The sequence below is a fragment of the Hippichthys cyanospilos genome, chromosome 21 (genome assembly GCF_059441005.1).
Source record: "Hippichthys cyanospilos isolate Australia breed blue-spotted pipefish chromosome 21, RoL_Hcya_1.0, whole genome shotgun sequence".
Taxonomy (NCBI): Eukaryota; Metazoa; Chordata; class Actinopteri; order Syngnathiformes; family Syngnathidae; genus Hippichthys; species Hippichthys cyanospilos.
Window position 1 is genome coordinate 11,387,240 of NC_142389.1, and position 12,761 is coordinate 11,400,000.

At 38.9% G+C, this 12,761-nt stretch overlaps 1 protein-coding gene across 1 annotated transcript in view; it reads left to right on the plus strand.

The window, feature by feature from the left end:
- fam135b (family with sequence similarity 135 member B) overlaps window positions 1–12,761 on the plus strand; it is a 36,776-nt gene that overhangs the window by 22,585 nt on the left and 1,430 nt on the right. The window contains exons 8-19 of the mRNA XM_088405549.1: window positions 1,781–1,940; window positions 2,212–2,261; window positions 2,515–2,670; window positions 4,365–4,438; window positions 4,510–4,664; window positions 4,734–6,405; window positions 6,941–7,107; window positions 7,184–7,275; window positions 8,685–8,782; window positions 9,781–9,932; window positions 10,932–11,042; window positions 11,945–12,058. Coding sequence (XP_088261675.1) covers window positions 1,781–1,940; window positions 2,212–2,261; window positions 2,515–2,670; window positions 4,365–4,438; window positions 4,510–4,664; window positions 4,734–6,405; window positions 6,941–7,107; window positions 7,184–7,275; window positions 8,685–8,782; window positions 9,781–9,932; window positions 10,932–11,042; window positions 11,945–12,058 — 3,001 coding nt within the window. The remainder of the gene's footprint in view (window positions 1–1,780; window positions 1,941–2,211; window positions 2,262–2,514; window positions 2,671–4,364; window positions 4,439–4,509; window positions 4,665–4,733; window positions 6,406–6,940; window positions 7,108–7,183; window positions 7,276–8,684; window positions 8,783–9,780; window positions 9,933–10,931; window positions 11,043–11,944; window positions 12,059–12,761) is intronic.

Below are 12,761 nucleotides of genomic sequence, written 5' to 3' on the forward strand. Positions count from 1 at the left end.
TGAAAGTGAATTGTTGCTTTGTGTCGCAGTAAAAAGCAAAATTACAAAGAATGACGTTTAACAATTATTTGTGGGCACCTGTCTTACCCATCAAATATGAAATTACACAACTAGTAGCATTTCATTTTTGCACCCATTTATGCTGCATGAGCCACAGATCCATATGGTAATTGAGAAGTGTATTTTGGTAAAATAGTTGGGCCTCCACGAATCAAAATTAGGGCCCAACCAATTGAATGCTTAATTATGTATCATGACATTTGTTGATACATTTATTTTGTGGATCTGTAATTCAAAAAAAAGCCAGTCATACTATTTTTTTCATGTTGTTTTTTCAAGCATTGCTTCACCTGTTAAAATAGGAAAATAAATTCAGTTACAAACATAGTGTAACATAAATCAAGTATACATGTGTTGAATTTGACAGTCTTTGACAAACCCATATAAGGATGAATGGCCTTCGAATTATATCAGCGAAATGCATTGAGCCACACAATGCATCTTGGGGATTGTTCGATTGTTTGTTAAACAACACTTTTAAAGTTGATCCCCACTATTTGTAGGGAGTAGGTTTCAGGCCAGTGAAAATACACAAATAACTTCTGGAATTTTCAGTATTTATGCAAGATCAGTATAATTGCCTGGAAAACAAGTTTTCTTGTAGGTTTCTTTATATTTGAAACCTCCAGTAGACACAAGTCTAACAGAGACAGTGATGTGTGAGAAAGTGCAGAGAATCATAAACAAGGAAAGAATGAAGGTGGTGACTACTACAGGAAAGGAGCAAACTAAAAACAAAGAACTACTTCTGTGTTGAACAAACACATCTGTTAAGGTCATCCCGTTCTAGCTTGGGAGAGAATCTGCATGTACAAGAAGTGAAAGTTGATTTGTTCCAAAAGCAGGTGGTCACAATAGGCAAGAAAAATGTTATGCTAATACTTGCAAAATACTTATTTTCATAACAAACTGATACTATTAAAATACATTGGGAGGAAACAAATGTTACTTTATTACGTATAACATTTTAACTCTTGTGCGATATTTTGGCCAGTCTATGAAATTTACATCAAAGGAAAAGCATTGAAACGAGACACTTGGGAGCTGAAATTTCACCCAGATGATGACAACGTAAAAATTCAACATGGCATAACCACTTAGTTATCACACAACGGGAGTGTGCTATCCCTTGGCTAAAAGACTGCATTGAAGAAAATGACCCAAAATGGTCAAAATACTGCAAAGGGGGTAAAAAAAAAAAAAAAAATCCATGTCCGTCAGGCCCTTGCCAAAATACAAATACAGTAATTTTGGTCAAGGTTCAGAAAGTGGAACAACCCTGGTTGTTATGGTCATACAGAGTTGTAGTTGCTTATTTGTCACACTCCATAGTAGAGAGTGGCAGGGTGAGCAATGGTGAAGTGGAAGTCTTTTCATTCACCGGCATGTTATTTAAGCCTTCAGTTATGAAAAGTTATGTTTTGAAAAGCCCCTTACTTAAAATCAAGAAGGTTTTGATTTGGATGTCAAGGTGAAAAACTTGACATCCTCCCGCCCTTCACGCACTATTAACTTGCATTTATACCTATCAACCATTTTCCACAAAAAGGGACATTTTCAGCACAAGGTCAACAAAGCAGCTGTCACAACTGTTTCAGCGGCGGTTATGAAGTTCAAGTATGTGCACACAGCGGTTATTCAGGATGGGCCTTATTCATAGGGCCGACCACTGACCTACATAAGGGCTGACATTTTCCCTGCTTGGCTCTTCTCACCTCAGGGGAGCTTTTATGTGCCCAGCGAGGACTGCCTGCAGAGAGCGCACACGTGGCACAGAAGACTCTGTCGCCTCCTGCTGGCCGCTCATGGTGGTCTCAGCAGATACTGCAACGCCTTGATGAAGGAGGTCCCGCAGCTGCAGCAGATGTCAATGGAAACAGGTGAGAGAAGGTGCACACACACAAGCTCGAAAAGAAGACCAAAATGTTTTAAAAAATGCATACACAGTAAAGAGAATTGCGTACATTTTACTATAAAAGACTATTTGGTCCCAGGATAAAAAAACTATCTTGCGCTGTCTCTCTAACCTGTCTTTCACATTGTCTCACATTTCATGTTTGTAACTTTCCTTTCTTGACTGAGCAGGTATTACAAAGAAGTTTTCAATGTAAATCCTGTATGTGTTCATCAAAGAATGTTGCTTCACCCCAGAAATCCTGCCTGTCGAAGATACGCTAAATCAGCTTGCAATAGCGTTACAGGTATGTATATGACACATAGCACAACAGTTGAGATGCTAAATTATGAATTTGAAATAATTTGTTTGCTTAGCTATAAATATTATTTTGAAAATCTTTTGAACAGTCGATTGATTTGACCAAAAATCGGAATGCCTGCCACTCACTTCTGCTTCAGAAAAAGAAGTGTGACTTTTTAGCTACATCAAAGACATCAGACATGTGCGAAATGGTCATGCCAAGAACATATATGACTTCCGCCCTCTGTCCACGCCAGCTGCAGGAGGGCCGAGAGAGGGTGGCCGAGCAGATCAGCAAGGACGTTGGTCAGCTCTGTACGCAGCTGACCGCCCTCTGGAGTTGCTTCCTGGAGGCAGTTGTGCTCAACGCAAACGTCCTCTCCTACTTGGCTCAAGAGCACCACACGCTCAGGGTGAGGCACACTGGACCAGGTTTAAAAGTTTTTTTTTTTTTTTTTTGTAATGATGCAGAAGGTCCTTGAGCACTTTGAAGTTTCTAGTGCTGGGGAAAATCGATCAATGATCGTTATGTGCAAAAAGTTGAAACTACACTAAATGTAGAAGCCCAGTCACAATGAATGTGCACACAATACAAGGTGTCACTATTACATTCTTTTGTCATTTTTTAGTGAATTGAAATCAAGGGGAAAGAGGCTATTGCAATACTTGCTGGCTTTAGTGTGCATAGATTGATAAAAGCTACCTGGAAGATATATTTACTGTATATGTATGTATGCATGTACACGCACACATTTTAGTCAAGATGAAGTGATGTCAGAACCACAGAATGCACATGTGAGTTAGTTATTTTAAAAGTTGTTCAAAAGTAAGAACCACAATCTAAGCGTGTGGTCATCCGGCTGCTCTCGCCAGCCATTGTACTGTAAAGCACATGCACACTGCTAGCTTGTGGATACTTTATGCTAAAAAATCACTGGTAACAGGCATCGTACATTAAATTCTTACTTAATTAACTCATTGAATCCCAAAGACAGGTTTTTATGTATATTTTAATAGTCTCAGATGTTCTTTCCTACTTTATATATATATATTTTTTTTTTTCAACACAAGAATTCTTATCATGTTGTCTTCTTGTCTGCCACTACAATTTTTTTCTGATATAAATCATGTGATGACACTCGTGGCCAGTGATCCTCTTAATTTCAAGGTCATTGAGTACTATAGTAATTAAGTGTGGCCATTTGATGGGAGTGCTGCTCTCGATAGCTACGAAAGATGGCATCAGCGGGTTGCCTTTTCTGATAATACTTGGCACTAAAAGAGTTAATCAAACAGAAAACAATTTTGAAACCCTCCTTTACTTTAATATTTGAAAAAAATCTGTAAATGAATTCCTCGGGTTTAATGTCTGTACCCTTTAAAGACGTATAAAGATGTCTTTGGGATTGAATGAGTTAAGTGCTTTTTTTTAGCACCCTCAATATAATGGCCAGGGTTGTGTTGTGACATCATTTCCGGTAACAACTTTAAAATAAAAGCATACGTGTTAATATACAAGCATTTGTACCCATACTTTATTTGGTATTGTGAAGTTTATTTTGAGGTCTCTCTCCAGGTTTTTTTTTCGTGTTCTCAGATTAAAATCTCAGTCATACTGTTATACTGCAAGAAATGCTGCTCGTTCCACAAAAATGTAGCTTGTTTTGCTGACAACCATTATATCTGCTCAACTACTGTGTAATCATCAGCCCAATTTTAAAATGATCACAAAAGCCTGTTCACTTCGTCCCTCCAAGGTCCAATTGCTTTGTGTTTGTGTGAAAGTAATGAACATGTTTGCTTTGGTATTGAGGCATCCCACTGTGGCGCAATGCTGGCAAGCCTTTACAAGTCGGTGGAATTTCAATTAACACATATTCTATAATTATTTGTGGGGTAAAAATACACTGGTAATCTTCTCCTTCTGGCGATTTACTGTCACAGCGAGTTTACACTCCAAAACATTTCTAAATCAGAGAAGGCTACGGGGAATGATCACCATCTAAGTAAAGGAAGGCTTTTGTAAGGTTTCTTTTTGTGCTTTTAATAGCAGCTTGTGACATGTTAACTGCAGTCTGATCTTAATGGCGTATTTCATTTCTCGAAGGTGAGGAGGTTTTCAGAGGCGTACTTCTTCACAGAGCATGTCAAAGAAACGTCGCTGGTATTTCAAGAGGAGCTGTGAGTATAGGAAACTACATAATCCCATTTAGATGAAACTTTTCATGAAACGGTTATTTATATGCTTCAAGGATCAGCAGACAGGGCCAAATTGCTGCAGAAGTGCGGAGTTCAGACTACTTGGCCAAAATGCCTCCTTTACCCGTCGAGTGCCTGGACATTGATGGCGACTGGAACAGCCTTCCCATCATCTTTGAGGACAGATATGTGGATTTTTCTCAAACAGGTAAATAAAACATGACTTGAGATGTTTGGCCTCTTAATATTTGCTCTGGAACTGTTTTTGTCTTTCCAGAGTGGGATACCCATGTGCCAGGTGATATCATCGCAAACACCAACAGGACACTGAGAGCCAAATGCTTCGAAGACTCCCAGGATATTTCAGATAGTGACGAGTGCATGGATTTGACTACCTATGTGTCGCTGATTGGAAAACAGAGGAAGACCAACGACCAAGGTTCTCTGGACATGTTTCCAATGGAGGAACGAAACAAACGACCAGTAACAGATCAGAAGTCGAAGGACATCTCATCAATTGAGGAAAGAGATTGCTCAGGTCTGGGAAAATGTGTAGATCTGGATTCTTGTCAAATAGAGGAAGTCCAAAAGACTGTGCATCTTGTTGCAGAAGATCTTTTCGATGGTACAAAAGACAACATTAGCCAAAAGAGTGAGGACAATGAGTTAGATATCTCTTTGCCCGTAAATCAATTCACGGAGGATGAAAGTGGGGACCCTCCAGGTAGCACCCCCATAGCATCTGCGAATTCTGTTTCATCGTCCTCTCCAGGTGGTCTCAGAATGGACCTAACACATCGAGGAGGTCCGGTCATCTCTAAGATCATAAAGCGCTCATCCTCTGTCATTTCTGACTCAGGTATAGAGAGCGAGCCCAGTTCTGTGGCATGGCCCGTTGAAGCGGTGCTACGCGAGCGACCCCCTTTGGATTTCTCCAGCGAACGGGAGATCCCGCGGCACAAAGTTTTTCGTCACCCGGTCCTTCGAAGCTCTTTGGAGGGTCTTCAGATGGAGAGCAACGGTAGCATTCCGAGTGGAGGTATACAGGCCTCGTTGACCTCGATTAGCTCTCTGCCTTATGAGGATGAAAGGGAGCAAAGACTCGGTGGCAAACTGACCAAATCCATGTCTGCGCCCCAGATCAGTAGCCCGGACGACAACCAAGAAGACCACATGCCTCGGATTCAGGATGTCCGACACCAACATTCCAATCAAAATCATTTGTCTTTGAACTCAGAGCAGTCACAATCATCCATTTTAGACACGAGTCCAATGGCAAACACGGAAGATACAGTCAGTTCAGAAATGTCACATCATTCACAAAACATTTTGGAGAGCTGCAAATCCAGCTCGGTTCTAAGTTGCGATTCTCTGGATTGCCCTCACGTCAAGGAGAGTCCTGTCTGCCATGGGGAGAGATTAAATCATCACGTCTCGGTGGATGATGTGCATCTTGCGCCTATGGAAGCATTCGCCTGCAGTGGTGGACACAAGTCAGGTGCTCCTAAAAGTGAGAGCTTAAGTCTCCACCAAACTGAATTCCACAACCAGGAATCCAGAACACTTCCAGAACGTGATCCTCTGCAATCCTTACAAGACTGTGATCTCACGAGGCCGACAAGCCATGAGATCACATCACACGTAAACGGGACATCAGCCGGTGAGAACCAAGCAACAGATGATCAGATCAAAACCGCTAAGGCGCCCAACTCGGGTCTGGCCTTTGTCAATAAGAAGATGGTGGAGGTGGTCAACATGTCTGTGTCCTGCGCGCCCACCTGTCTGCCCTTTTCCTCCGTTCTAAGAGACTCCCCGTCCATGAGTGGCATGTCCAACCGCCAGACTACCTCACCCATTACAAATCAGCCCCTGGGCTCGTTTGGTATCATCTCCTCATCGCTAGCCAACCATCTTGGCATGGACCAAGAGGCCAACGAACGCATGCTCAGGTTTGCTTTGCCATGTGTTTATACACTCGCTGGCCACTTTGCAGATTAGTTACAGCTGAGGTAGGCTAACCTGGTCCTAGGAAGCCGCTATCCTGCATATTTTTGATGAATCTCTCCTGAATCAGAAATTCAGGTCACCAGCAAGCTCTGCTTAGCCTGATAACAATCCCAATCATTTAAATCAGGTGTTTTATAGAAAGGACACATCGAATATATGTAGGATAGCGTCTCCCCAGGACCGGAGTTTCCCACGGCTGATCAACAATTGTGTCTAACATTCTGCCAGTTGCCACTAATATATAGCTGTTTGATTATTTGTTTATCATAAACTTTGTGGTAGTTTGAGGATGATGATGATGATGACAGAGTAGATAATTGTGGAATTGGAAAGAATTATTTTTACACGTATAGCACGAAACCACACAGTGATACTCAGTGTACTCAGCCTTGAGTGTTGAATCAATGCACTTGTAGTTTAATGGACAGTTTCCCGTTGTCATATATTTGATTGACTTGCTCCTATGCTCACATACAGTTTCTTCAAAGCCAAAGAGGAGCTGTTTAAAGGGATGAGTTTCCAGGGCGCCCTTTACAGCGACCTCCCTCTACTTGCATCTGACCTGCCCTACTTCCCCCCCGAGGAAGACGACGAGGAGTTTGACGACGGCATACACCTGGTAGTGTGCGTGCACGGGCTAGATGGTGAGTCCTCTTCATTTCTGCTTGTCAAAAGACCTGATTTTGACATTGCATGTTCTAATTCGATCTTTGCTTCCAGGAAACAGCGCAGACCTTCGCCTGGTGAAGACATTCATCGAATTAGGCCTGCCAGGATCCAGGCTGGATTTCCTCATGTCTGAAAGAAACCAGGTAGCAAAAACACATTAACCCATTCAATCCCAAAGCCATCTTTTTACGTTTTTTAAGAATCCAGGCATTCAACCCAAAGTACTTCGGGTAGCACTTCAATAATTAAGTAGATAACTCTTATTTCATCAACCATTTATACATATATATATATATATATATATATATATATATATATATATATATATATATATATATATATATATATATATATATATATATATATACATTTATAAATAAATTTATAAATATATATACATTTATAAATAAATAAATAAATAAATATATATATATATATATATATATATATATATATATATATATATATATATATATATATATATATATATATATATATATATATATGGAGGGTCTAAAATGGCTGATGAATTGAGAATTATGTACTTAATGAATTAAGTGCTGCAGTAATCAATTGTTTAAATACTTAGGAAGAACTTAAGTAATCCATTACTGTCTGTAGTAAAAGTACAAAAGTGATTGTACTAAGGTAATCAATTACCTTGATTAATTAAGTATACAGTATAAGTAAGTTATTTCTCTAGGCATTAAATGTACTAAAATGGTTGTTTTGGTCATAAATTAGTAGTGTAATAAAGTACTCTAGGTCAGTGGTCCCTAACTGAATCAACTGGTACCGGGCCGCGTGGGCTGCACCCGAAATAATATTTTGGAGATGATTTAGTTAAACAGTTCATACATTTGTGCTTGAGCTTTGTTTTTTTGGCGCCGGCTCTGGCCGCTGTTGACATTACATACATAGTGGGAAGGATGATGTGGTTTTTAGAGCAGCCAGCACCCCCCAGAACCCCCACCCCCCTCCCACCCATTCCGCAATATAAATCGTTGACTGTTGGCCTCTGGCTGCTGTTGATATTACATACATAGTGAGTGGCGAGAGGTGATTAAGTACTACAGTAATTAATTACTTTCAGTATTAAAGGCACTAAAATAATTATTCAGGGACTAAAACGCGAGGGTAATCAATTATTTTTCGTTAAATAAATACTAAAGTAATGTTTTAGTTTAACTATTAAAGTAATTACATATTAAAGTATTTTTTAAAATAGTCTCATAGCGGAAATACATCAATTATCTTGTGTACTTTAGTACCTAAAGTAATTAATTACTTTAGTACTTAATTCATTTCATACTAGGCATTTTAACCACTCCCTTAGCCAAATGTTTGAAGAAAAAAAGAAGCTATATAAATAAGTACCTGCAATTGAATATCTGGATTCTTGTATAATATAATTGGAATTGAATTACTTAAAATGAATTAATTCATTCACTCTCATTAATGGCTGTATAAGCCAAAAGTACATTTTAACTGAGCTGGCATTGAATGTGAGAATTAATTACTTTTTTTTTAGCATTTTTTTTTTTTTTCACAGGCCGACACGTTTGCTGATTTTGACACCATGACGGACAGATTGCTGGATGAGATTATTCAGCATATCCAGTTGTATAATCTCACTATAGGGAGGATAAGGTGAGTGGGCATGTAAATACCACAGGCCACATTATTAGGTAACTTGCACTTCAGCTATGAACAATGTCTTCATCTTCATGATAGCCAATTTATTGACTTTTGTCCACTATAGGGGACAATTGCTTTTTGGTGGACCCTGTCCGGCTACCATCATTTATCAAGTGTGCTCAATAGAGGACAAACTGGCCTTTCTAATGTTGTCTCCTGTGTTGGTGTGGGATGCAGTTAACGTTGCTGTTCTGTTGAGACAAAATGGACACTATAGTAAACACAAATAAATACAAGGAATCCTTATATTGCTACAATGTGTGTGTGCGCGTGCGTGCGCGCGTGTGTGCGTGTGTGTGTATAAATTTAGCTTTGTATTAAAACATAAAGCTAACGATGGATCACAAGTCACACGGTAGTGTACTCCCCATTAATTTCAGTAGAGGGCAGCAAAGACAGCAAATTTCCCACTGCGCAGTCAACCTCCCCGTGATAATTTCGTGACCCCGAAAAACTCCAAATTGATAAGTGACTCAGAATGGATGAAAAGTTCTTTTCAGTCATAGGCAAAATGTTTGCAACTTGATTGACTGTACCCTTAATGCCGCGACGGGTTGCCCCGTTCCCATCAAATTAAGCTATTCATCTTCCCGCTTAATTGCCCTCAAAATGCCAAGGAGAAGAGTTCCTTTTCAACTTTTTGTGAGGCGCACTCTCCGGGGAGACAAAAAAAAAAAAAATCGATTCATTTTTGCATAGTCGTGTCGACGGATGAGGGAAAAAGTCGTCGAGGCGATGAGGGATTTGAGCTGGAGTAATTAAACTAGGTGTGTAGGCTTAGTTGCATCCACTGCAATTAATTCTCACACTATGTCCTCTATACGAGCGTCATTAAATTGTCTTCGAGGACACTCAAACATTTAACAAGTTAATGAAGTTGCTTTAATTAGATGCTTCCTAACTGCAAGCGGTCTATAAGAACATATTGTTTTTCTCACGTTTGTCTCAAGCTTCATCGGCCACTCTCTGGGGAACGTCATCATCCGCTCGGTGCTGACGAGACCTCGCTTCCGCTGCTATCTGCCCAGGTTGCACACCTTCCTCTCATTGTCCGGCCCGCACTTGGGCACGCTGTACAACAACAGCGCGCTAGTCAGCACAGGTGAGCCCGTCAAAGCGTTTTTTTGTCTGTGTGTGTGCTGCTCATCAAATATTAAGTGTTAACTGATAAATATGTTATAAATGACCTATATAGAATAATAACAGTTGTTTTATGTTCTAATTAATTTGCTCTTAATTTGAAAAGACAGCTGTAATGCATCTGTCACCAACGTCCAACTATATGCAGGCAGATGTGGGATTTAAATTTGCTCTAGGTTGCGATAATAACATTGTTAAAAAGTAGTTAATTAGATTGCTCCCTGAAGTGCCTTGACTCACCTTCATATGAGAATCACTGCCCCAATTCTTTTTTTTTCCCCCAGCATTTGAAATTCAGATATGAACATTAAGAAAAATACATAGTTTTCGTTTTTGTTTTGTTTTTCTTAAATTAAACACATTTTTAAAATTTAGATTCTTCAAATTCGGAATCTTGCCCATACTGTATTTGGTAGTTATGTTCAACTGTTGTATTTTGTGGAAAATAATATGGAAGGATCTAAGAAAGTTCTTCCAACTGTCTTTGAAACAAAATATTGTTTTGATGATTTTACATACTAAACTAATTATCTCTTAAATGTTTATTCAAAAATAGTTGTTGAAGATATGATTAATCATTATTAATTACAAAATATTTTTAGATTAAGTAATTGAATGTAATCATTTGACTTTTAGATTATTATCTGTAAAAATTGTATAAATATACCCAAACCTGTACCCTTTTTAACATTAACAAAAGAAAAAGCCATAGAAATCAACTTTCAACAACTGTTATTTATTTTTTTACAGCATTTATATGGGTAACAGCTTAGTCTAAAAAAACAAAAAAGGGTATAAAAGTCCCTGAAACTAAAAATAAAATGAAAAGAAAATTCTTATTTTATTGCAATTACACCACACAAATTCTGTGCTCCACAACATTTATCTAGTTCAAGAATAATACCTGTACCTCTCAGTTTTGAGGCATTTTTATAAAAATCATGCATTTGTATGCACAAAGGTCTGTGGTTAATGCAGAAGCTGAAGAAATCAGGATCTTTGCTGCAGCTTACCTTCAGAGACCATACGGATCCACGGAAAACCTTCCTTTATCTCCTCAGTCAGAAACCGGGTAGGAAAACCGCCAGAATGCCATTTTACCAACATTAAAAAAAGTTGAAATATTCAATAAGCCTATTTTGCGTCATGTTTGTGAGTGTGAAATGCTTCCCCGCTGCGTGAGTGCAAAAACATGGTTGTTTTTTCAAAAGGGCTTGGATGACGATAATCATGGAAATGCTACTTGTCAAGCACACACATACACACCCACACACAAGGGGGCTTTTCTATCATAGTGGATACATGTCATTGACATAATGCATTTCCTGAGATCTGAACTTGTGGGTTCCACCTAAATGATCACCACAATTCCTTGACGTCCTGAAAAAGAGAGTAAAATAAAAACCAAGGGCATGCATGCATACACACAGACACACACGCACAAAATCACATTAAAAATCAATCCCAAAATGGCCCCCACAAATCCAACAGGTCCCCACAAGACAGTGAAATTAATCCTCAATTTGTGTCAACAACCAAAGTGCGCGCACACACACATACACACACAAAACCCCAAAGTCTGAGGTCACCACAATGAAAGGAAAATCAAATCCGGGATTTGATCCCCACATTGTGTAAAACAAAAAAAAAATAGTGCGCACATACACATGCACACACAAATACAAGCAGCAGAGTGTCACAAGTCTGACACCCCATCACTGAAAACATACCAGAGCATGCTTTTAAAAGCACTCACTGACAAGCCAAAACGAAAAAGACTGTTTTTTTGTGTCTCGCCTGTCATTGCGTTTAGGGATTGTGCCTGGCCATTTACAGTAAAATCACTCTTTTGCTCCCTGACACACAAAAGACACCCCCAAACACACGCATGCACGCACACACACACACACACACACACACACACACACACGCACATTGCGTTCTCTGTCATCTGTTTTGTTTTATTTCTGTCAGGGCTCCAGTTTTTCAAGAATGTGGTGCTGGTGGCGTCTCCACAGGACCGTTATGTTCCTTTTCACTCTGCCCGAATAGAGATGTGCAAAACTGCTCTTAAAGACAAAACTACAGGTAAATATCCATTTGCTGGAACATTGGATGTAAAAAAATCATTTCGTAGCTAAAAACGCTCATTCAGAGAGGGCTTACGTGAACTGTGTTTAACCCTTGTGCTCACACTTTGCAATATATACACATTGCATTTTCCCCTAATTTTGTAAATGCTTTTAAAGGCATAATAAGTTTTGATTTATCATTTTTTTTCCCTTCATCATTCAAATTGTTCAGTGGCATCAGTTCTATCATTACATATGTTGGTTAAATTTATTAAACCAACAAAAAATTGAAAAACGGTATGGTCTGTCTTTCTAGCATAGCCATTAACTGGTTTCTACTGCTACCTACTGTTTTGAGGCAGGTCAACAAAGTCACAAGTCAAAAAAGAATTTTCTGTTTTCTGATATAGTTTGACCGCTGCTCAATGGAATGTTGCAAATATCGCAGGAAAATCAATATAATAAATCCTATTAAAATGCAGCGCAAACATGAAATTATAATGGTTTTATGGTCCAAAATTTGGACGATGATTATTTTTGTAAACAAAATCTCGCATATCCAGCTGCAATCACATCGAAATTTTGGTATGGTTGAATTTTGAAATTTTACATATTGCTGTAAATTTCAGCTCCCTAGTATTTTTTTTCAATTGATTTTTTTTTTTTTAATGTCCAAAAAAAAAAGGAATTTCCTTAATTTTAATTTTACATCTATCATG